Raw genomic sequence first — 25,781 nt, forward strand, 5'->3', positions numbered from 1 at the left:
TTTATTATATCTTTTCTTTATATGCCTATATATAATCACTACCTGTTCTTTATATACCTTGAAGATGACGCCTTTATGAGGGAAACTTCCTATGAATGTTTCACAGTTCACTGCCTCCTTTTAAATTTTTGATACATTTTTTTTAATGTGATAAAAACTGCCCATTTATTTTCTGTCATCCTCTCTGTCCCTTGTTTGGAGATGAACTCTTCTACTCTCCGTAACTGTGTCTTCTTCATGGTTCCTCTAATTTGTTTGAGGTGACTTTTTATATCTAAGTCAGGTATTCATGAGGAGCTAATCTTGGTCTAGCGTGAGATGCCGGTCCCTATCTATTTTCTGCCAGATTACCTTCCAGTGCTACTACCATTCTATGCTGGTTAGTAAGTACTAGCCCTATAGTGGTCTTTGGATTGACTGAACACAAGCTAACTATACTCATTTTTGTTTATATATTACATACCTGATCACTTCAGTTTCTCAAGACCTTTATTTTTAAGTAGGACAAAATATTTTTGATAACTATTGCTTTGGTATAGTTTCAGATTTGGTTCTGCTAGAATTCCTTCCTGGAATATTGGAAGAGGGTGTGGGAAAGAGACATAGGAATGTACTTTTGATGAGAATACATATTTAGAGTTGGAAGGAACCATAGAAACTACTGACTCCAACCTCCTCACTTTAGAGATGAGTAAAATGAGGCACAGAGAGGTTGTTCCTTGCCCAGAGTTAGAGTCAGGGAGCATCTGGGTCAGGATTTGAAGTCATTTTCCCAAGTTCTAAACCAAATACTCTATCCATTACAATTAATGCCTTCTTCTACTCTGTTCTGAATGTCAATTTGAACTAAAAGTGATTAAACTGTCCATATGTTTCAGCTAACTGACTTTACTATGAGACTTATGATCCCAGGAATAATAATCATAAAAATACTATTTCCATAGTGATTTAATACTTGCAAAACATTTAGAAATATTGCATCATTTAATCCTCACCTCAACCCTGGGAGGCAGGTGCTCTTATTATCCCTATTCTACATATGGGGAAATTCAGGCAGGAAAAGGTTACTTGACTTACTACTACTAAGTGCAGAGAACAAAATGGAATACAGGTCTTGTAGCTCAAAGCACAGCATTTCATGCACTGGGCCACCTAGCTGCTTAAAGAAAGCATGAGAGAAAGAAATGTCCAACAGTTACCAAAACATTCATACAAGGACTTTTCATGCCAGAAAACAATAGGAAACAAAGTGAGTACCAATTTACTGGGCAATGGAGAAAGAAATTATAGTACATAAAGCCAGGAAGCATTGAGAAGGGATGACAAATAGTAGGATTTTAGAGAAAAATTCATTGCACTTTTAGGGTTCTATACACAGTATGAAATTTGTTATGTTTAATGAGGTCTCTTCTGTTGAGAATTCTAAGTCTGTTCTGCAGCAAGAGGCCTTCCCTTGTTAATTAGATTCAGAAGTTTTATATCTAGCATGATTTGTAGAAAGTACACTCAAGTATGACCACTAGGTGAAGCCCTTCTTATAACTACTGCTTTTATATGCTGTCATTCCATTTTGCATGTTATTGTCTACTGATCACCCTCTTCCAGAAAAAAAATGTACATCCCCCTGAGTACATTCATAAGGCTTCTCTCCACAATCCTATGACACAAATAGAGATATGCTCTGGCTGAAAGTCTTCCCACATGGAATCCATACATAGCTGCTTATCGAAATGAATTTAATATTGAACAAACTTTGAGTGCCATTCCTCATTCATGACATTGATAAGATTTCTATCCAATATAAACTTCCAAATGGGAAACGAGATGATTGTTGCCTGAAAACATTACCACATTAATTGTATTCCTAAGGTTTCTGTCCAGAGTGGATTCTCTGATGTGCAGCAAGACTGGAGTTCTTTGCGAAAGCCTTTCCACACAGACCGCATTTATAGGGTTTCTCCCCAGTGTGGATTATTTGATGTATTGCTAGACTGGAGCTCTTTGTGAAAGCCTTCCCACACTGATTACATTCATAAGGTTTCTCTCCAGTGTGGATTCTCTGATGTTTAGCAAAATTGGCCCTCTGTGTGAAAGCCTTTCCACACTGACTGCATTCATAAGGTTTCTCCCCAGTATGGATCCTCTGATGTTTAGCAAGACTGCAGCTGATTCTGAAAGCCTTTCCACACTGATTACATTCATAAGGTTTCTCTCCAGTGTGGATTCTCTGATGTACAGAAAGATGGTTCCTCTGTGTGAAAGCCTTTCCACACTGATTACATTCATAAGGTTTCTCTCCAGTGTGGATTCTCTGATGTACAGCAAGACTGGAGCTCTTTGTGAAAAGCTTTCCACATTCATTACATTCAAAAAGTTTGTCCCTATTATGGATTTTTTGGTGATCAGTAAGACTGGAGTTGGATCTGAAAGCCTTTCCACATAGTTTACATTCATAAGGTTTCTCTCCAGTGTGAATTCTCTGATGTGCAGCAAGATGTGAATTCTGTGTGAAAGCCTTTCCACACTGATTACATTCATAAACTTTCTCTCCAGTATGGATTCTCTGATGCTTAGCAAGACTGGAACCAATTCTGAAAGCCTTTCCACAATGATTACATTCATAAGGTTTCTCTCCAGTGTGGATTCTCTGATGGGTAGCAAGACTTGAGCTGATTCTGAAAGCCTTTCCACACTGATGACATTCATGAGGTTTCTCCCCAGTATGGATTCCCTGATGTTTAGCAAGACTGGAGCTGTATCTGAAAGCCTTTCCACATTGTTTACAGTCAAAAGGTTTCTCTCCAGTGTGGATTCTCTGATGTACAGCAAGATTGGAGCTCTGTGTAAAAGCCTTTCCACATTGATTACATTCATAAGGTTTCTCTCCAGTGTGGGTTTTCTCATGATCAGTAAGACGGGAGCGGCATCTGAAAGCCTTTGCACATTGTTTACATTCATAAAGTTTCTCTCCAGTGTGGCTTCTTGTTTGTAAAGCATGATGAGCCCTCGGTGTGAAAATCTTTTCAAGTTGATTACGTTCATAAGGTTTCTCTCCAATGTGGATTCTCTGATGTAAAGTAAGATGGCCCTTATGTGTGAAAGCATTTCCACACTGATTACATTTAAAAGGTTTCTCTCCAGTGTGGATTCTCTGATGTTTAGCAAAATTGGCCCTCTCTGTGATAGCCTTTCCAGGCTGATTATATTCAAAAGGTTTCTCTCCATTATGGATTATCTCATGTAAAACAAGACTGGAGCTGTATCTGAAGGCTCTTCCACACTGATTACATTTATAGGATTTCTCTCCAGTGTAGGTTTTCTGATGGAAAGCTGAATCAGAATCCTTTCTATATTCGTTACATTCAAAAGCTTTCTCTTCAGTGTAAATTTTTTGATGGCCAGTAAGAAGTGATCTGTAGCAGAAACCCTTCCCACACTCACTGCATTTATAAAACTTTTCTCCAGGATGAATCTTCTGGCATATAAGATCTGAGTTCCAACCACAGGCCTTCCCACACTGAGGACATGCACATCTTTGCATTCCAGGGTGGAATCTAGGATGGTAAGGAAGGGATGAGTGATGGCATGAGGTTGCTTCACATTTATTATTTTCATAAGGCACCTTTGTAGTGTCAATTTTCTGATGATTAATGAGCTTAGAGTTTGGTTTGAAGGCCTTGCCACCTTTATTACCTACATAAAGCATTTCTGCAGTAACACTTTTCTGATGTCTAATGAGGTCTGAACTCCAGGTAATGGCCATTTCTTCTTGATTACCTTGATTCATTTGCATTTCAGGAGGTTTCTCACGGGAATGAAAAAGCTCTACCTCTTCAGTAAAACATTTGCTATATTCTCTATCCTGAAAACCGTCATTCCCTGAGGTCACTTTGTTAGAGTGATTTAAGACTGAAGACTGTCTGAGTTTCTTTCCAATTTCATCAACTTCACAGTTACTCTTTGGATTTTTATCTTCCATGATACTAGAGTCACAGATTTCTCTCAAATTGAAGTCACAGGCACCGTCAGTCATGAATCCTTGCTGGCCAGATTCTTCCACAAAAATTCTCTGCTTTGGAGTCTTCTCATTTACTTCAAACCTGGTCTCTACATCTAAAGAAAACAAACAATCATATATACAGAAAGGCGCGCGCACACACACAAACACACACACACACAATCATATGTTCTTTTCTCTGATGGCAGAAAATAAACCGATTTATATTCTATTTCCCTAGTTAAAAAAAAAGTTTTAAAACTTACACGGGCAGAATTAATAGCTGGAAATGCCATTTGGCTGCAAAGATCTTCACATACAGTAACACTGGATCCTTACAACAAACCTGTGACACAGGCAGGCCAAGCATTCTCATTACCCTTCACAACTCAGGCCATGAGCTCATAATGGCTGACTGACCTGAACATCCTTGCAGCTGACACTAGAATTCAAACCTTGTGACTGAGCATGCCCCGTCCATGGTAGTAGATGGCCTTTCTCCAATGCACTTTCTACCTTTTCTTCTAATGCCGTTGTTGATTATACTTATTATTTTGTCAATCTTGGGTCATCTTCCTGCTATTTTGTACTGACCAGTCTAGATGCCCTATCACTGGGTCATTCTTGGTAAATTTCATGTGCTAAGTTGACTTTACTCTTCTTAAATGTCATGTAATAATTTTCGGTGTTATGTCCAACTTTTCTTCTTTTCTATTCAGATCCAAAGACAGTATGCCATTTATTGCACATATACTAAATATTCGTATTAGTTCATTATCTATCATATGTTATGTCTCATACTGTATCTTGAGTCCATTATCCTTCTGTCAGGAAGTAAACAGCATGATTCACTACTGGTCCTCTAGCACCATGGCCCATTTAGTGGTTCCTGATGATGTCCAAGGGGTTTTAGCTAAAAAACTCTCTGATGGCATCTTACACAGCAAAGAACTGCCCACTTTTGTTACCAATATATTTTTCCCCTGGGACAATAAGCACGTGCATCAGGTTTCTTTGTGCAGTGATTCCAAATCATCATGACTGGGCATAAAATGAATCTGGTGTCCATGCACTGATTCCATCAATCACTGACCACTTCTGACTAAGTGCAGTATCTTGTTTTGGTTTCTGAACCTGTCCTCAAATTGTTTCTACACGGCCATCAAAGTCTGACATCCCAGCACCAATCAGCTCCCAATGGATGGTCACAGGTGTGCACATACCCTCGTTTGCTTTCTATACATCGTACCTGAGAAGCTGCCTCGTCATCTCATCTCATCAGCACTGCAATCACCACATCAAGGGGTAACAAATGTTTACGTTCTTCCAGTGCAGCTTACATATTACACACCATCTTGAAACCATCACGGACCATCATACACATTCTACGGAAACATTCCTTCCATTGCCTCTCATTGCAGGGTTAAGGCTACTTTCTGAATTTGAACTTATCTCCTGCTTATGGTGTTCTTCTATCTGGCAGATTTTCAAGGGAACGGTTTGGCAACCGAGTCACTCCATAGACTTTCTGTGAGAGTGTGGTCAGTGGGCCAGTGGTAGAAAGAAGAAATTTATGGCTGAAGAATTCTTTCCTAACAAAGGGTGTGTATATAGAAAGAAAGATACAAAAACCTGGTATATAAAAAAGTAGGAAAGAAAAAATGAAAAACGACAGGCATCTAGGTGGCTCAGTAGATAAAGTGTCAGGCCTGGAGTCAGGAAGACTCATCTTCAAGAGTCCAAATCTGTCCTCAGACACTTACTAGCTGTGTGACCCTAAGTGAGTCACTTAACCCTGTTTGCCTCAGTTTCCTCATCTGTTAAATAAGCTGGAGAAGGAAATGGCAAACCTCTCCAGTATCTCTGCCAAGAAAACGCTAAATGGCATCATGAAGAGTCAGACATGACAGAAACAACCGAACAAAAACCAAAGCAATATATGAAAATCAGTTTCAACTACATTTACCACTTGTCAATAGCCAATAGAAAATTATCTGATATGGTAACGAGCCAACCATTTTGTTGACTCGGGGCTAAAAACAAAACAAAACAAAATGCATTTCTGTCTCTTAACAAGAGAGCTTATAAAATTCTCCAACTATTTTCTACCTCATGTACATACAAAGGAACATTTTCACTATAATTAGGTTATAAATCAAAATACGGCCAGTTCTCACTTAACATAAGTGGACTGTTCAGCAGACCTTCCCCTCCCCCGAGGGGCTTGCTACTCTGTGGCCCCAGGGCCTAGAGCAGAGGATCCTTGTTGCTACTGCCTGGGCCCAGGCAGCCCCATGGGAGTCAAATTTGCATGATGTGAATTTCCATAAAGCAAGGACCATCTGTGCATCTGGTAACATGGTGGACACAGACCTGGGCCGAGCAGTCTGCAAAAGTCGAGTTCAAATCCCACCTCAGACACCTACCAGCACTGTGACCCTGGGCAAGTCACTTAACTGCCTCCATCTCCTCAAATGTAAAACAGAAATAACAGCATCTACCTCCCCACACAGCTGTGAAGATCCAGTGAGATCATCTCTGGAAAGCACTTAGCACAATAACCAGCAGCACTATGTAAATGTTAGTTATAATCGTCCTTTTTGTTATTATTATTAACTAACCTGATGCAGAACCAACTGAAGACTGGCTTTGTCAGGTGTTGAACCAAATACTGCAAACTTCTGGCCATAGAGAAAAGGGCAACTTTGAAATTAATGTCATATATTACGTTATGTTCAATATCTTCCAAGTGGTAACATTTGATTAAAAATGCTATTCCTATTCAACAAAATCTGTTAAATGAATTTGAATTGAAGTCTTGTAGATAACAGCAGGCACAAGGTCTCACAGGATTTAAAAAGAAATTCTTACAGGAAACCTCACAGTATATTTCCATAATTTAAAGTAGAATCAAATTTTATATTTTATAACTACAAAGAGGAATGGAAGTATTAATTTGTATCTTTGTGGGGTAAAAGACAGGCAAGATATTATAATAAGCATCTGAAATATACATTTAAAATATTATATGAGCAGAATAAACACTTGCGGGGGGAGAGGGCAGCATCACAACACACTTTATTTGTGTTTCTGAAACAAGATCTAAGACCAAAAGTTTTGGGGAACGAGTGCTCTGGAGTCACAGCTGTTCATTACACTGACCTATGTGGCTTTGGCATAAACACTTCTCCCTATTCTGCTCACTCCTCCCTGCATCAGTTCAGACAACTCTTCCCAAGTTTCTCTGACACTGTGCCTTTTATCATTTCTTATGGTGCCATTATCTTCCACTATATTATTTGCTCAGTCATTTCCCCACATAGCAGCATCACCTCTGTTTCCAGATCTTTGCAACAACAAAAAACAGCAGCTATAATTTTTCATTGTATAAATGGGTCTTGCTTCCTCTTTATACATCTAGTGGTTATCACCGAGTCAAAGGGCAGATGGGCTGTAGCACCAAGAGGCAGTGAAGAAAGCCAACCTTTGATCGCAAAGCTTTGTTGAGTTTTTGTGACAAGCCTCTTTCTTATACATGAGGCGTTCCCTGGTCTGCTTTCTGATGCGTTCTGCTACGCTTCTGTTTTTGTAAGTAGATTCATCCCAAGCATATTTTGTTATGACAATTAATTATGCTTTCTCCCTGATATACTCTAATTATTTTTCTTCTTTACTTTTGCCTCAATCCTTTAAAAAAAAAAAAAGTAGGTGTGGGGAGGGAAAGGGATCAATACAAGTGACTATGTAATTGGCCTGATCCCCACTCCTCCCTCCACCTTGTCTTCCATCCATCCCAGTCCCAAATGACTGGCTGGAACACCACCTTAAGTCTCTTGTCCTCTTTTCTCCCTCGTCTGAAGCTTCCTCTATGGTGCCAAGTCACTTTCCGCTGTGAGACAGCTAGCTGGCACAATGGACAGACAACTCCATCTAGAGTCAGGAAGACCTGAGTTCAAATCCACACAGCAAGTCACATTTCCTCTTTCTGCCTCAGTTGCCTTATCTATAAAAGGAGGCATCTACCCCCTAGGCTCATCGTGAGGATGAAATGAGACTTGGCACTCAGCAGGCCCTACAGAAATATCAGCTGTTATTAGGACCATCATTACTGTACTTCTGACTATTTCCTCACCAACTCTACTCTCCTTAAACTGCTATTCTTCTCTCTCCTATTTATTTCCCTCTTGAACTTACTTTATTTCCATTCAAAGACACTCTCTCCTGCCTGGTTCAGCCAAGAATGAAGTTCATGACCTGTGGCTTCTTCACCTGCCCTCCCATGTCTGTAGACTAGACAAGGGAGCTCCTGGACAACAGGGATTATCTTTGGCCTTCCTTTCTAGCCCAGGGCTCAGTAAAGTGCCTAATACATAGTAGGTGCTTAATCAATTTTTACTGACTGACACACTGGGCTCAGGGCTGATACCAGGCCACAGGCACTACCCCATTCCCTGGATTCTAATCTCTCTCTTCATCTTCGAATGCAGGTTTTGGCCTCAACTCTATTTGTGTCTCTTTCTTGTCCCTTATCACCAACAAGGAGTTACCTTTGTCTGGCTCTAAATCCAATGGGTCCTGACCAGAACAAATACTGGAGATCACAAAGGGTACTAAGATCCCAGAGGGTCTGCTTTCTATGGAATGCCTGGAAGTATCTACCTCCTGACTGCCTAACCTTAGAGTGGTCACCCACAGGAATATAGCAAAAAATTTTTTGAAAATGGAGACAAAGATTGGACCAGAAAGATCAGGAGAGGGACTGTAGGTTGATAACTTGTGCAAGCCTCAGCCTTGGATCACTACTTCTAATGAGGCAGCAGCTCCTATTGCCTCCCACAAGGTACTGCAGGGAGACAGAAAATTGTGAAACTGGGCTGTCTGCATCCACTCCAAATTTAGGTTGCTGGACCCTCAGTGTGTCAAAGCAGTCCTCCGACATCCCCCTGACTGACACCCTATCCCACTTACCACACAGCTTTTCCAGATCTTTTCATTCCTCTTCAATTCTCTCATTTGATTTACTTCCCCCAATACTCTCAGCTGAACCTTTGGCTTATCTCATATTTTACAAAAAAAAATTGTACACTTACCAAAAGCTCTCTTAAATCCTCATCTCAAATAAATAAGGTGTCTTCTTGTTCCTCCATTGCCTTTGTCTCCCATGGAGAGGTGGCTATCATGGTTACCAAGGCAAACCCCATCACATGCATAAATGATCCCAGTCTATCTCAGCTCCCAGCCAGTATATTACCTCCTGTACCGTCCCAATTTTGTCACAAATGTTCAATCTCTCCTTATACTGGTTCTTCCCTGCCCTCTTGGCAGAAATAAAATGATGTGTCCCCAACCCTGAAAAAAGACTCATATGAACCATTCATCCCCATCAAACGTTGACCTGCATCCTTTCTTCCTTTCATGGCTAAATACCTAGAGAGGGCCACCTACAATTACTGTTCCACACTCCTTTCATCTTCCTGTCTTCAAAACTCTCTGCACTCCAGGTTTCAACACCAGCTCAACTGAAACTGCTCTCAGAAAAGTTACTGGATTTTTCTCAATCTTCATACTTCTTGACCTCTCTGCAGCTTCCGAAATAGTTGTGCCCTGTTGCTTGATACACATTTCTTTTTAGGTTTTGGTGGCAATACTCAGTCCTGGTTCCCCTCCTACAAGGTCCAAAATTAAACTTATTATCTTTTCCCAAAATTCCCATCATCTTACTTTCTTATTGCTTGTCTTATTGCTTGTAAGAAGCGTATTACTTTTTATTCTTATTTGTTATCCAAGACACCACCCTCCAATCATCCAGGCTCATAATGTAGGCGTCATCCACTCATCATCATCTCTCACACACATCCATGCATATTCAACATTGTGGAAAGTCATGTTGATTCTTCTTTAACATCTCTCCCATGCATTGCCACTTTTCTTATCAGGCCCCAAGCACCTCACAACTAGATCCTGCTGCGTGGTCAAGTATCTTTCCAGTTCATTCAATGCCCCACCCAGCTGTCAAATTCATCTTCCCAAAATGCTCTTCTCTTCATGTCACTTCCTACTCAATCAACTCCCTTGGTTCCCTATTCCCAGGATCAAATACAGAATCCTCTGCTTGGCTGTTAAAGCCTTTCATCATCAGCCTCTCTCCCACCTCCCCAGTCTTCTTTCACCTTACTCCCTCCCTCTCCACACGTGCAATAATCAGTGCTTCAGGCCTCCTCTTTGTTCCTTGACCAGGACACTCCATCTCCTGACTCCATGTTTCCTCTGGCTGCCCCTCCTGCTCGCTCGGCTTCCCGGACATCCCACCTAAAACCCCTCATTCTACAATAAGCCTTTTCTAGTCCTTCTTAGTCTTAGTGTCTTCCCTCTCTTGATTAGCTCCAGTTTATTCTCGATGTAGCTGTTTGCATGCTGTCTTCCACACTAGACTGTGAAGTCCTTGAGAGCAGGCCTTCTTTCCTGCCTTTCTTTGTATTCCTAGTGCTTAACACAGGACCTGGAACACAGGTAGGTGCTTAATAAGTCCTTACTGATTTGATGATTTGAATAAAGCCTAGGAAAGAGTTCAGCTTCAGCCCTTCTTAGATGCTTTCAGGAAAGTACCATGCCCCAAAGCTCTAAACAATGACTTCTTAGAAGATCACACACTTATCACTGGAAGGGAACTGAAAGGCCGAGGAGTCTGACCCCCTCTCCTCTATTGTAGATGAGGAAACTGGGGCTCACAGGTTCAGTTACTTGCCTAGGATCCCACTGCTGAAATGTGTCTAAAAACAAATTCCAAGTCAGGTCTGCCTGCTCCCAAGCCTAGCACTTCCTTCATTACTACACAATGATGTGTCTTGTGATAACAGCTCTCATACACCTGCTTCATCTCACTCACCTGGCCAGGACTTCCTCGGGCCTTTTTGCTCTGGCATCCCTGGTGCTTCCCCTTGGTGCAAAGGGGAGATCAGATCTTCTCTAAGAACTGGAAGCCCTGAGAATATAGAATAAAAAAGAGATAAGAATAGAGAGAAATATACGATTTAGTCCTCTTTAGGGAAAGGAGATGTGCAAGCAGGGACCACAACATGATTCCCAGCACACCTCAAAGATGGTTCCCATGGTATTGATCATTGGGATCCTGGGAGGGGGCACAGATCATGCAGCTTATTTGGAATCAGAAAATTCCACCTTTATTCACCCCTTTTGCAGAAGGATGGACATATTCCATAGCTTCCATTATCTAGAAATTAGAGGCAGCTCTTACTACAGTGTTAAGAGGTCTGAACCTGGAATCAAAAGGAAGAGTCCAAACCAGCCTCAGCCACATGGCAGCTGTGTGCCCCTGGAAGGCTATGTAACCTCTGTTGGCCTCGGCTCCATCAACTATGAAATGGGATGATAATAATAGTACCAAACTCACAGAGCATCAAATGATAATAATTATAAAGCACTTTGCCCAGTTTGGGATGTACATATAAATGCTGATTCCTTTCCCTTTGTCTCCCACCATCTGGGCTGGAGTTTGAGGGAACAATGAAGGAAGAACCAGGCAGGATTGACAGCAAGGAGCTACAGATTGATGCCTGTTAACAAGAAGACTGTTCTAAAGTCTAGACCTATCCCAAAGAGAAAGGGGTTGCTTTGAAAGGCAGAGGGTTCCCTTCACTGCCCAGGTCAAGGAAAAGCTGCATGAGTGATCTTCAAAGACAAAATTCATATCCAAATAGAAGACAGCCTAGGAAACCTCTGAGATTTGCTCCAAGTCTGAGGTTCTGTAACATTGGTTTGAGTTTTGACCTCAAGTTCCCTAAAATAGGAAAGAGTCACTTTCCCAGCTTCCAATAATGTAACTCAAGGACCTTTCACAGGAAAACCAGGCACCAGGAGGACCCTGTGGAGAGACCAGCACTTTTGCCTTTTGAATAATTAATAAAGGTCATACCTTGCACAATAGGTAAGGAATGAAGACATTCCTTTGATGGCAGATTCAGTTACCTGAGGAAATGCTCCTTACCCAGGGAAAGCAGGTTCTGGGAGGTTTCCAGCATGACCTCTTTGTACAGTTCTTTCTGAGAATGGTCCAAAAGGCCCCACTCCTCCAGAGTGAAATCCACAGCCACATCCTGGAATGTCACCGACTCCTAAACCATTAAAAGTCACATGATTCAGAGCTGAAAGAGACTTCAGAATTCATCTAGCTCAACCCTCATCAACTTATAGGAAGAAACTCAAGCACAGAAGGGATTTGTCCAAAACTCCTAAGTTTTAAGAGTGTTAGAGCCAACATGTGAACCATAATCAAAAACAGCCCAATGGAATGTTGAGAAAAGAATTTTCTATTTGAAATGAGAATATAAAAGTTGGAGAAATGTCTTATTATGAAATGCTTCTCTCTATGAAATCGGGGAGAAGGTACGTGCTGTCACTGATGTATGAGCACTTGTGGAGATAGAGAAATGGTGATGTGAAATTCCTCCTCATCAAGAATATCACAAGTGATATGTTAAGAAAATTCTATGAAGAGTTTGTGAGAAGCTGACAGGTACGGTGTTTTCTGGGGAACGAATATCACTGGCTATCACTGAAGAAAGAGTGAAGAAAAAGGATTAATTCATTAAAAGACTGAAATAAAGTCTTACCTAGATGAAAGCATGAAAAGAATTCTTAAGAGAGACATTACTCACCATTTGGCCTGAACTGAATGATATGGTTCTCTGTTTCCAGCAAAGTGAAGAATTATCTATTGCTATACTGAGGCCTGGGGATGATGCTGGGTACGTTCTGTCATAGTCAAACCATGTTATATCTTAGCTTTATGATTGTTCTCACTTGTTAATGGAATATGTTAATTAATTTTCATATTTATATAGAAATAAGAGTAACTATGATAGGAAAAGGGTTCCTTCATTTATGAAAAATGTAATTTTTTATTAACTGGGGTTAGAGATTTAGCTGATTCGTAAGACAGACATTGATATTATTTATGAAAAAAAACTATATAAACATACCCCAAAACCCTAGGGCATGGGGGATCAACAATCAAGAGAATGGTGGAAACAAGATATCAATAAAAATAAACTTATTTAAAGGAAAAAAAAGTCAAGAGAATGAGTTAAGACGCACACTAATGGATAACATACAAGAGAGTGGCGAGATCTGCAAACACCCTGATACCTGGAGGCGGGCATCTATTTTGCCAACATGTAGAACTCATGTTTGGCCAATGCATTTGGTATTTCAGGCTCTTTCATTTCATTTTCTTCCATTTCTAGTAGAATATGACTCCCTTTTCAGACATTCTATTGTTTTGGAGTAATTCCCTTTCATGTGGATAAAATCCTTTGCATTTTCATCATTTTGATTTGTTCCATAAAACATCTGATTTACGTTCTACTTGCAATACAAATTTCACTATTGGCTTCCTTTACTCGTATTGTTGACTTTCTGAGCAATTAAAAGAACTTATTACTATTTACTAACTTTTTGAGAATCCCAAGGATTTAAGGAACTTTCCTCTTCACTAGAGTCTCCTGAGTCATGATTCTTCATTGCATTGTACCTACTCAGTGGGAGTAATATCTATAGGAAGGCTGATTTTTTATGGATCATCATCTGTAACTGAGTCCTGAACTAGTTTAGGAGAGAAGCTCTTCTAAACCTCTTTCCTTCTCCATCATCCCACATACTTCACTCACCACTATAGGGTGAGGTCACGTATTCCAAATCTCCATTTAAGGAGAGAGTTCAGCTTAAACATCTTCTGATTTGCTACCCAGCTCCACCACTTTGGGACGTCTCTGTCACTCTTCTCTACCATGCCAAAGGAAGCTTATTACTGGAATAACCTCAAAAACATGTAACATCTCATCAGCCTTGGTATCTACCTCATCGCTACCCTCTGGAGCTCCAGTTAGACTGTAGGGTCAAGAAATGCTAACCTCCAAGTAGGTCTTAGCACAGTGCTGGGCACATAGTAGGTGCATAATAAATACTTGTTGACCACTGACTACCCAAACACTCTCATCTGAGTATCTTGCTTCTAATTTTACTTTAACAGCCCTCCATGAACTAAACATCATCTACTTTTTCAGTCTTCTGGCTGAACACCTTACTTCCCAGTACCTATTCTTGGATCCAACGACACAGGCCTCGTTATGCCAAGAAGACACCACATATCCAGCTCAGAGCATTTTCTCTGGCTCTCCAGAATGGCTGGAATTCTCTGCCTTCTCATTTCAGCCTCCTGGGGTCCTTCAAGTCTCAACTAAAATCTTCCCTTCAACAGGAAGCCCTTCCCAGCTCCTCTTCCTCAGGTACCTTCCTTTGTAATAACAATTTAGACTTGAAGATCTTTCCCATCCATTAACAGGCCACATGACCTGCTTATGTCACAGGAAGCCTAAGTCACACATGGTAGGAGGAGCTTGCTGAGAGGAAAAGGAAGTGGCATCACGGAAAATGCTGAGAGCGCAGTTATGACAGTTAGAGCTGAGGGAAAGAGAGCAGACATGTGGTGGCTGTAAGTTTTTGGGAAGGTCCCAGCAAGGGGGCGGATGGTTTTGGGATGGAATGATTCTCTGCTGTGGTACTGTGTATGGAGTTCTTTGCTGCTGTAATGGACTGAACTTATTGATTATGGGATACGGTTATTTGGTTTCTGAATAAATGGTTTACTTGTTCTACCTTCTATGTGGAGTCTCATATTTTTTGTGATACAGAACCACATAGGCATTATGACAATTATCATCTATATTGCGATTATGGCCTTGCTGATACATCATTCTATTAATTCTATCCCATTGACCTCTCTATAGCTTATATGTACATATTTGTGTGCCTGTTGTCTCCCCCAATAGACTGTGAGCTCCTTGAGGGCAGACACTGCTGTTTACCTCTTTTTGCACACCCACCACTAAGCACAGTGCCCTGCACACAGTAGGCACTTAATAAGTGTTTATTGAATAAGAGCTGGCATTTTCTCCTCAAAACCTCTTCATATGACCTTATACTGGCTTCTTTCCTCCATTCTGTAAGAGTGGGAGTCTTGTCATCATAAAGGCCAACCATCTACAAGGGCATTTGGTGTCTCCACCCCTTGATGTCTTCTCCAATAGTCTGCACCCTGAATCATCCCTACCTCCCCTCACCTTGTCTCAAATTTTTGACCTTTCTCTATCACCTGGTCCCCTTCCTACTGACTTCAAACGTACCCATGCCCCCATTCTTAAGGAAACCTTCCCTAAACCCTCAGCACCCCTCCAGCTATCATCCTATCTCACCTCCTTGTCTTGGCCGAACTCCTTGAAAATCTGTCTGAACTCTCTACTGCTGTCTGGCATCTGCTCCTTAACCCCTTACAAACTGGCTTTCCTCCTCACTCTCCTGAGAGTGCTCTATCTTTGAGGGTACTTGCAGTCCCCTCCATTATCTGTAGCTTTCTCCCTCACAACTAGTCTGGTGCTGGCACAGAGGAGTCCCATCAGATATAATGGATGATGGACTGGGTCATTTTATCAGACCTTTTCCTCATTTTTCATTCTCAATTATTCTCCAAAGCTGACCTTGGGCCTGGGGCCTAAATCTGTACGTGGCCACTCTCTCCCCCCCATCCCTGCCATTTGCCCCTTCCCCCTTTTGTTTCCACTAGTGGGCTACCAGTCCCCTTCTCTCCACTTCTTCCATGCTTCGCCTCCTATCTCCACAAGAGAGGAACAGCTTTCCTGATGCCCTCACATGAGGGAGGAAGGGGGTCTGTTGGGATCCCTATAGCACACAAACATAAGGTAGGTGCCTCCAAAGTAGGAGGGAACCAGGCAGCAGTATGCTAGTAAAGACTGAACACCCAGCTTTCTGAGAAGAAACAACTATAAAACAACTATAAAACGTCTAAGGTTTGTGTTCATCATGGTCGTCACTTTCTTCTGTCTAGAAAATCAAGCCTTGACTTGTGGCACTGACTGATTCTCAAGATGTAGAACAGGGCCAGGCACAGAGGAGCCACTTTCTAATGCTTATTGACTTGACCTAAGAAATGGTAAATGGGGGGATTCAGAGATTCCTGGGAAGACTTGTGTGAGCCGAGGCAGAGTTTATGCCCAGGACCAGGAGGACAATTTTGGCTCTGAAGACAACGCAGTCAAGGACAAGGGTGGGGAAGCCTTCAGGACTCTGCACCAGGCCTATCTGGACAAGATTCAGTGTGAAGGGGTTTTTCTTGACCTTCAGTTGCTACAGGGGAGAGCTTGGCCACAAGGTGCAGAGGAGGGGGGGGATGTGTGTGTAGGGGGAGTGGGCTAGGCGGGCAAGAGAAAAGACATGATGCCTACAGAAAGGGACTAATGAGTGAAGTGGTCGCCCTTGTCAGTCAGCTGTAATGAGGGAGAAGGTAAAAAACACACACAGAGGGCAGCAATTGGGGCGGGGGGGGGGCTGGTTAATGCCACTGATATACTTTAAAATAGAGAAGAAGACAGCAGAGCAGCAGAGCAGTGTGGTTACTACTGTATTCAATTTTATAGCAATTTTTGTAAAGAAATGATCCACAGGTAACAGAAATGGCCAGCCTCAAAGATATTCCTCCATGTTGATAGAATTGGCCACACTGGCTGATGCTGGTAAGGTTTGGGGATGGGCTGCACTCACCTGGGCTGAGGGTCTCTGGGTCCCAGGGGCCATTTCCTCTGCCTCCAGGCTTCCTGCTTGGGCCAGGCCTTGATCCTCTGCAGGCTGGGCTGAGGCAGGACAAAGATCACGGAGAGGGAGACGTCTCTTTTTGCTCTTCCTAGGCAGGAGGCTGGCCTACAAGGATTTACAAAGAGTGAGGTCTGAGAGGAATTACCAAGCCCCTGGCCTTGTCCTCAGAAGATAGATACCAAAAGAAAAAAAAGAAGGCAGCAGGTAGGGTCAGGCTAGTACAGGTCAGTACAATACACAGCCCACAGACCACCTGTAGCCTGCCAAAGGATTTCGGGCTGCCCTCAAAAAATGTAGGGTTGCCACTGCACACTCTCTCCTCTTTGTCATAGGACCCGAGGCAACCAACCATTGGCAGTCTATCTCTAGTCTAACCTATCTGCAGGCCGAAGAAGTTTATCCCATTTTAAATTTGGTCCCTACCTACTGCCAAGTTGGGCAGGTCTGGCCTAGGAGGGCTCAAAATAAGGTGTCTCTTACGAACTTTGGAACTGATTGTGTGACAGGGGAGACACTAGCATATAACCACTCACCATGGCATGCCCACATCAGACAAGGAGCTGTGCTCTGTGACCAAAGCAGAATTGAAACAGCTCCAAGGAAATGCAGGATGCTCAAATTTAGAGTATCCAACCCAAATGTTCACACGGACTATTTGTGCCTGACCTGTGGCAGAGCATTCCGAGCTTGTATTGGTCTGATCAGCCACAATCAAACACACTGAAACCTGACTAGCATAGTGATGTCATTTTGGTCCTCTTCAAGAACAAAGGACAACCACCAACCACTTTCCACCCTCTCTAACTCCTTCTCTTATGTCCCGCTCCCCTCCCCCATCCTCTTACAGAAACCCAACAGGCAGAAAGGACTGGGGATCCCCGAAGGGATGAGACCAGTCAGAGCCTCAGGGACTCCTAAATCAGAGCTCTCCCTCCATCTGAACTTAAGGGTGAGATACAAAAGGCACTTAATGGCCACCCAAAGGTAAAGGTGGGGATAGGAGCCCAGGACCTTTGGGATGTGACCAGGGAGCTGGGAGGGAAGCCTGCTCCTGCAATACCCAGAGGGCACTCACCAAGAGGTCTAACAAAGAAACTGAGTCCCAGTCAGCAGGGGCTGGGGGCAGGAAGGGCTCCTGGCTAAGATTTACCTGGGACCTGCACATACAGAGCTGGCTTCCAGAAGGCAGAAATCTCATGTCCAAGGAAAGAGAGAGATCTCAGCTCCAAAAGAAGGCAGAGAGAGAGAGGGAAGGCAGAGTAATCCCCACTCCAAGCAAAGAAAGCTAAGGCCTCTCAGGTCCAAGGGCTTTGGTTTTGAACCAGCCTGCTCTGGATGGGTCCTCCTACTGCTAAGAGCCACACCCTGCCCTGCCTCTAAGCCCTCCTTTCCTCCAATGGCACAGGGGGCCAAGACCTCAGGACCTTTTACTGCCTCTCTCCCCGAAGCCTGCCTGCCATCATCTGGCCATTGCCACAGCAACGAAGCCTCTTCTGTCCTAGACTCGTCTCAAGCTTCCAAATTGTACCTCAAGACTTGAATTACACCTGGGCTACCCAAGTCTAGTCACCCCTGAGAGCTCCTCCTCCCCCATTCCTCCACTATCCCCCTCTCTCCCCTCTCATTCCCCTCCACATTCTCAGGATCCAGGGACACTAGCCTCCTTGCTATTCTTCATAGGTGACTTCCCACCTCCTGACTCTGGCTCCTCCCACTCATCCCATGCCATGAATACTGTTTCTCCCCCTCCCCCATCTCTGCCTACTGGTTTCACTAGTTTCCTTCAAGTCTGGACTAAAATCCCATCTTCTACAAGAAACCTTTCTTCCCTACCTTCACTGTTTGATTTCCTGAGATTTACCATATGTATATTTGATATGTAGGAAACAAAGAAACAAACACTTGTTACGAGCACTTTGCAAATACTATTTCATTAGGTCCTAACAATAACTGTCATGTAGGTCCTGCTACCACCATTTTATAGTACAGAAAACTGTGACCAGCTCTCCAGGAAGTATCTGAGGCCAGATCTGAACTCAGCTTTTCCTGAATCCAGGCCCAGGACTCTAACCACTGGACCTCCTGGCTTCTGACTGTGTGTGTAGGTATGTATGTAGTTATCTGCAAATTGTCTACTGTTATCTTTTTCCATTCTTGGTATCCCAACAGCCAATAAAGTGCTTGGTCCATACCAGAATAAAAGCATGTTGACTTTTTCACTCGACTAAACAAATAGGAACGCTGAGCTCCTTGGGAGCATGGGCTGTTTCATCTTGCTTTGTACCCCCAGCACTTAACACAGTGCCTGGCACATAATCAATGCTTGTTGACTTACCATGAGTGAGTCTTCGGATCTTGGGGCCTGGAGCCATTCTCTTATTTTCTGCATTCCAAGATCTGACACTATCAACCGTATTCAAGAAAGGGGTCCCATTTTAAATCAAGGCAGAGTGTGCTGAGACTGAGTTGGCTCAAACAAATAACTCAAGTGCATGATATTCTAAGTGGAGTTTTATAATTTTCATAAACCATTTCACTGCTTTTTTTCAGCAACCTCTTTCTCCAGATGACAAGATTTTATGACCGTGCCCAGAGAGGTCTAAAGGCAGCTGCTTAAGTCCTTCCAAAGCCATTCCCACAGAAGTAGAATTTACAAGGTTTTCTGCACTTTTCCCAAATGTTATTCTTTTTAAAGCATAACAAACCTAACTGAATACATAACAGTCTTTAAACATTGCTATTACATTTTCTAACAACTTAATTCATCACTCTGAACTATTTAGGTCAAAAGAAGAGTTAATTTCTTAGGAAACAACTGGACCAGCCTCTAGAAATTATTTTGCAAATGAACAGCACTTCTTATACAATGGTTTCTCAAAAATCACAAAGAAAGAAAAATTAGAAACATAATAGTAATATAAACAATGCTACAGATTTAAAAAAAATCTTGATGATTTCATGAAACAGATCTGAAACAAAACTTATGCATTTCTGAATTATCTTACATGGAAAGTCACTTCATCCATTTATTATTTGACATTCTAGACTGGTTGCATTCTGATACCAGGGCACAGTCATTTTGCTCCAATGATGCTTTTAATTCCTATCTTTATAATTTCTAAACATATAGCCTCAATGCCAAGTTTTAAGCATATTTTACGTTAAGGTGCAAGGATAAAATATCACAATTGTCCTAAGAGGAGAATACATGAGATTTTAAATGAGACCACATTATAATTTAGTTCAGAACAAACTCAGTCTCATCAGAACTGGATTTACATTTACAAATGATATCATACAGAATCTCAATTTTCCCAAGGGCCATTTGCTGGCGGGAGCTCAAATTCTAGGGCCCACTCCTTCGGGTTAGTCTAATGACAAAATGTTACTGTGGCAGTCTTTCTGCTCAGGAGGAAGGCCTGAAGCCAAGGGCAGGAAGAAGGAGGGAGAGTGGGAGGCAATGGACAGGTGAGGCAGAAGGAGCATGGTGGGTGGTGGCTCATGTGAAATTCAAGCCCTGTGGTGGAAGTTGGTGGGTTAGGACAAGGACAAGGCAGAAGAGGGGCCATTCCCATGGCCACAGCATTGGGCTGATGGGGGCCAGGAACAGAGGCAGAGAAAAAAGACATAGGCCTGAGTTCCTGGCCCTGAGTGTGAACAGAGGAAAAGCAAGATCCTGGGCCCTCAGGTCACAGGCAGAGAGGGCAATGGACCCTTCCAGGAATGGCTTGGCCCACTGAGGCTCCTACAGCCTCTTCTGCTTTGTACATGGCCCACCTTTCTACACAAACTCTGCCTTGGACTCCTCCTCCTGGCAGACCCCCTGGCTAGAAGCAGTAGCCCTTTTAGTTAAGAGAAGTATCTCCTAGAAATTGTGTGCTTGCAGATCTCAGGCAGGTCTGAGCCAGGAAGTCAGAGGTTAGATGGCCTCCCTGTACTCTAACTGACTAGCCTTCTCAGAGCAAGAAGTGGTTTTTGGAGCCACCTTCATGCCATGCTTCCTGCCTTATTCAGCTCTCTAGCTCTCACCCAGAAGCCCTGGTCTCCTGATTGGAGACAGTTCTCCTTAACCAGCCCAACCTTTATCCCCTGCCTGCCGCTTTCTGGTCATCTTTATGCCACTGCCTCCTAATCTTTTTCCTCCTCTGGGAAGCACAATGACAACTTTTGCATCCATATTCCTAAGTTACCACTGAGGCTCTCATAAAGTAAGTGGATAATGGTTGTCAAAAGTGAATTTTTGAGAAAATAACTGACTCCATTTGATGCTATACTGGCTATTCTTATATCAACGTACTAAATGTCCCCTTCAGAACCTTCCTCCCCCACCCCCCGCCCAATCACTTTAAGAAAACTCGTATGACTCACTTATTATCCTGTTATTCTGTCTAATAAGGTACAAAAAGCTTAGCAAATATTAACTAAGCATGCAGATACTGTTTTCTTTGGACTGGTGTAAGTAGCTGTCCTTTGTAACAGACCTTTCTAACCCTAACACTAGATTCACATCTCTTTTCTTTTGTTATCTATGTGCCCTAATCTGATCTTACCCAAAACTTCTTTGTAAGCCTGCCTACAAGACCCTATCCTAACTCTGTGTCATGTAGCTCAGAAGGAAAGACTGTCTTTTTGTCATTTGTGGAATTGGAAGACACACATGTTCATCGTCTACTGAGGACGTGTCACAGTGTGGAGTGAATAAACCACTGGGGACCTATCTTTTACCTGTTCTAGCTTAGTCATGCAGTGGCTACCAAGGACCTGGAAAATTCATGCAACATGGTGTTATGTGGTATCACACAGAGTTAACCTGTCATTTGTTATAAGTAGCATTTATGGAGTCCTTAAAAGCTGTGAAGAGAAAGGTCATTGGGAACTGAAGTCAGAAGGGACCATGCTGCAAAAGGAGACTGAGGCCAGCCAATAGAGGTGGAGTAAAGCCCTGCCCATGCCCTTCCCTCCTTGAGGCTCTACGCTCCTCCTGGTAGACCTTTGGTAGAGGGAAAGCCTCAGCCCCCAAGCATCACTTCACCTTGCACTCAGGAGACTTCTTCCACCCAACCTAACCTGACCTGACCACTGTTAAGTCTCAACATTAAGGTAAACTGAGAGACAACTGTATTAGCATGATCAATTTATTAATTAGAGTAACAGTAACCAATGAATTGGGTCAATGGTCTCTCTCAATGACCAAAAACCCTGATGTAGGGCTCACCACCCTTAATGCGGTTTGGGGGAATACAGAGTTGCATAGTTAAGGAAGACAATACAACTGGTTACACAGATATGACTGGTTTTTTTTTTAAAGAAGGCAGGGTAGCACACCCACATGGGACTAGTGACCACCCCTCCCTGACAGTTAAGGAATGTTCACTGGTTTATACGACCCATCAGCATCTTGCAGACTTGGTTGGGTTAGCAGGTCCCAGGTCTGGTACCTAGTGTTAAGGAAGTAAGACCCAAGGTCATGCAAGGATGGCCAACATACCTTTCGGGGAGGATAACAAGTGATCTGTAACTGAAAGCTTACACAATTATAGGATTAATACAGCACAAAACCAGTTAAAGTCATTCAGAAGAAACTCGAGGTAACATTCATTTTGCTACTTTCACCACCCATTGTTCCGGCTTCATTTGGCACCCCAAACCTTCACCCTTCCACCTCCAATTCAGCTTACAACAACCAAGAGCAAGTCAGCTTTGTTCCTGTTCCTCCAAGACTCCCATCAATCTATGCCCTGAGGCCCTACTCCCCAAACCAGTAACCATTCTGCCCCAAGCCCCCTCCCCAACATTCTTCTTTGGGAGGTAAGGTCCTGGAGCACAGAGAATATCTTCACTTCTCTATTTGTGTATCCTGGGTATTTGTGTCTTCCTTTCCACCAACCTCCAGCACAAGAAAACAGGTCAGAAATTACTGCCATTCAGAAAGAGGAGAGGTACAAACCCCTTTCCACACGCCCAACACCTGATTCCTCATTCCTGTCCTCTCAACCCTACCGCCCCAAAGTTTCATCCTACCCTCATCCAGCTCTCCCACCTAGAATTGGGGTACAGAGAAAGATTCTGGGCCTGGAACTGAAGTAACTGAGAAAGAAAGGAGAATACCACTGAGGTTAGCAGATCACAGCTACCAGAAATGGGACTGGGCAAAAAAATGTGGACTGAATTCAACTCCCAGGAGTACACTGGTAATGGTGGTAGGAGAATCTGGAGGTGAAGACAGGCATCAAGCTGGGGTTGGGGAAGTGTGATCACCTTTCTTTTGTGCCCAAGATCTGAGCCAGTGACAAGGTATGTGTTCACTTGCGTCCCACAGCTGCCTCCTGACTGCTCAAGGTGGCTGCTTTCTCCCATTGGTGGCTTCTGACCCGAGCATCCACTCTGGGGAAGGGCGTAACCCAGCCCTCCTCTGACTACATCTGCACCCCTCAGCTGCCTCCTGACCCCAGTCCTGGTGGCCCATTCTCTCATTTGGGGAAGGGCCTCATTCCCCAGAGCCACCAGGCCTTACAAGGGCTCTTCCTTGTCTTCCCCTGTTCACCTGTCCTTCCAGGTGTTCTCTTCCCCTCCCTTGCACACTTTAGAAGGCATGTGCCTTGAGGACAGAGGGTGACACAGCAGATAAAGTGCCAGGCCAGGAGTGAGGAAGAACCACATTTCCAAATTCAAGTCTGGCTTTAGACCTTTACTAGCTGTGACCCTGGGCAAGTCACTTCACTTTTGCCTCAGTTTCCTCATCTGTAAAATGAGCTGGAGACAGAAATGACAAATCATTCCAGTATCTTTGCCCAGAAAACCCTCAAATGGGGGTCAGAGAGAGCTAGACACGCCTGAAAAACAACTCAAAAACAAACCAAAGTGAGGAGAGTCCATTTCTTTTTCCTGGCGTATGCATCCTTAGTGCTTGGCACAGTGACTGGCACACAGTAGGCACTTCATAAATGCTCAGACTGAGGTCAAAGCCACTCCCTTCGGCCCTCTGGAGGTCAGCAGCCATGTCAAAGTGACTGTATTTCTCTGCCAGTACGAAAGCCTCTCCCCAGGGTCCCTCAGAAAAGGCGTCCTAATGACGTCATCCTGAGCCCTCCCCCTCTCCCAGACTGCAGTGGGGGCCCTGGGGACCCCTCCCCCAGGGGCCACACTGGACAAGCCTGAGGCCCCGGCCCAAGGTCTTCTGACTCCAGCAGGACTTCAGGGCCCTGGGACACCCCAGGACAACACGGGGGGGAGGGGGGCTGCTCCCCCTCCTCTTACGATAAAGAAAGCTGGGGCTGGGGCAGGGGCGGGAAGGGGCTCCCCAAGGAGTGGAATCACCCCAAAGGCCCACCCTGTCCCACCCCAGAAGCAGCTGCTACGAGGAAGGGGCTCCCCGGAATCCTCGCCCCTCCCCCCAGGTGCACGGGGCGGCCCGGGGCCCAAGGGAGAAGCCCACGCAAACGGGGAGCTCCCCCCGCTGCGGACCCAGCCCCTCCCCCACCGCAGCACACGCACTCACGCACGTGCACTCCCCCCCGCCCCAGTTACAAGCACGCGCTCACCCGCCCACAGCCCCTCAGCCGGCTCTTACACCCAAGCACCACCCCCCCCCCGGGCCCTGCCCCTCCCCCTCCAGGACAAGCACGACGGCACCCGTGCACACCCACTCCCACACTATAGGCCGTGCCCACGCTTGCCCGGCCGCTCCCACACCCACTAACCCGAGCCGGGTCCGCGGGTGTCTTCGGGGTACCCCGGTATAGAGGAGGAGGAGGGGCACCCCAGCTACGCTGGGAGCCGCGGCCGCGCGTGCGCACTCACTCTCTCCGCACCTCCGCGCCGCTCTGGGACCTGTGGCCGCGCCTGCGCAGTCACTCCCTCCTTCCCTCCCCCGACTCACCCAGAGGCGGCTCCAGAACAAAGAGCCGAACCGGCAACCGGGAACCGCCGGAGAAGCTGCGCCTGCGCACCCCGACATTCCCAGAATGCCCTGGGGTTGGGGGGGGCAGAGGAGGAGGAGGGGCCGAGACTGGGACCGGGTGGGGGAGGGGCGTTCTTCCCCCACCCCCTATTCTGCTTTTTGTCCTGGGCGGTCATTATTTAGAGTGTAAGCGCCTGGAGGGCAGGGCCTGTCTTTCTGGGTTTGACTCCCCAAGCTGGTGCATGGAACACAGCAGGTGCCTAATAAGTTCTTGCTCCATTGATCCCCCAAACAACAGTGAGAGGTGCTGCTGTTATCCCATTCTTAAAGATAAGGAAACTGAGGCAGAGGCTAGCAGCTGACCGGCAGAAGGCATAGGATCAGTTCTTTCCTTCTGGGCTCCTGGGAAAATACTCCAGCGACCCCTTTGGGGGAGCAGGGGGACCCCCCCCCTCCAGGAGGGGAAAACCTGTTCCTACTTGGAGGAGTCTGGTGACTCAGGGGACAGAATCAGGGCCTGGAACCTCCAAGATCTGTGTTCAAATGTGGCCTCAGACACACCCTGTGCTCCCTTATTCTGGCTCTCCTGAGCTAGGACCCTGACGATTGTCACAACAGGCTCAAATAAGACAATATGTCTGGGGCTCCCTGCCCCCAGCAGACGCTGCATGACCAGCCCCAAGCTCCTTTCCAGGCTTCTCACACTTTCCTCCCTCCTCCCTGTGGAAAATATTAAACTATTTTATATCATCTTTAATTTCAAGTAGACCCAGAGCCTGAATTAATGAGTAACTGGATGAAGATCCAGGACCTGGGCTTCTTTGTTCTCTCTAAAAGTTTGCTCTGTCAAAGCTTACCTCTGTCAACAAGACCGGATTAGACTGACCTAAGGACATTCTGACCCCTGTTAGCCATTAAAGGATGAGACCCTAACCCCCTTAACCCCTAACCTCGCTTAATATTAACTGACCTTTGTCAACATTCTTTACAACCCTATTCCATCAAGGAAAATCCTCTTCGGGGGCGGAGCCAAGATGGCCGCGTGAAGGCCTCGTCTTACCGGAGCTCTCTCACAAGGTCTGTCAGATTCCTATAAAAAAGTGAATTTGAGCAGATCTGAGAGTCAGAAACCGCGAGCAGTCTGCGTGGGGCAAATTTCCGAGCCGGGAGAGTCTGAGGGGCCGGAGGCACGAACCTGCA

At 44.5% G+C, this 25,781-nt stretch overlaps 1 protein-coding gene across 1 annotated transcript; it reads right to left on the bottom strand.

Annotated features, from left to right (window-relative positions):
• Positions 1 to 1,028: 1,028 nt before the first annotated feature.
• On the bottom strand, positions 1,029 to 24,638 carry LOC118836163 (zinc finger protein 585B-like). The gene is made up of 6 exons (XM_036743526.1): positions 24,561 to 24,638; positions 24,382 to 24,450; positions 16,631 to 16,786; positions 12,003 to 12,129; positions 10,884 to 10,979; positions 1,029 to 4,113 (listed from the first exon to the last, which is right to left on the bottom strand). The coding sequence occupies exons 1-6, from the start codon at positions 24,636 to 24,638 to the stop codon at positions 1,865 to 1,867; spliced, it is 2,775 nt and encodes a 924-aa protein (XP_036599421.1). The 3' UTR covers positions 1,029 to 1,864.
• Positions 24,639 to 25,781: the final 1,143 nt, after the last annotated feature.

This window comes from Trichosurus vulpecula, chromosome 2 (assembly GCF_011100635.1).
Source record: "Trichosurus vulpecula isolate mTriVul1 chromosome 2, mTriVul1.pri, whole genome shotgun sequence".
Lineage (NCBI taxonomy): Eukaryota > Metazoa > Chordata > Mammalia > Diprotodontia > Phalangeridae > Trichosurus > Trichosurus vulpecula.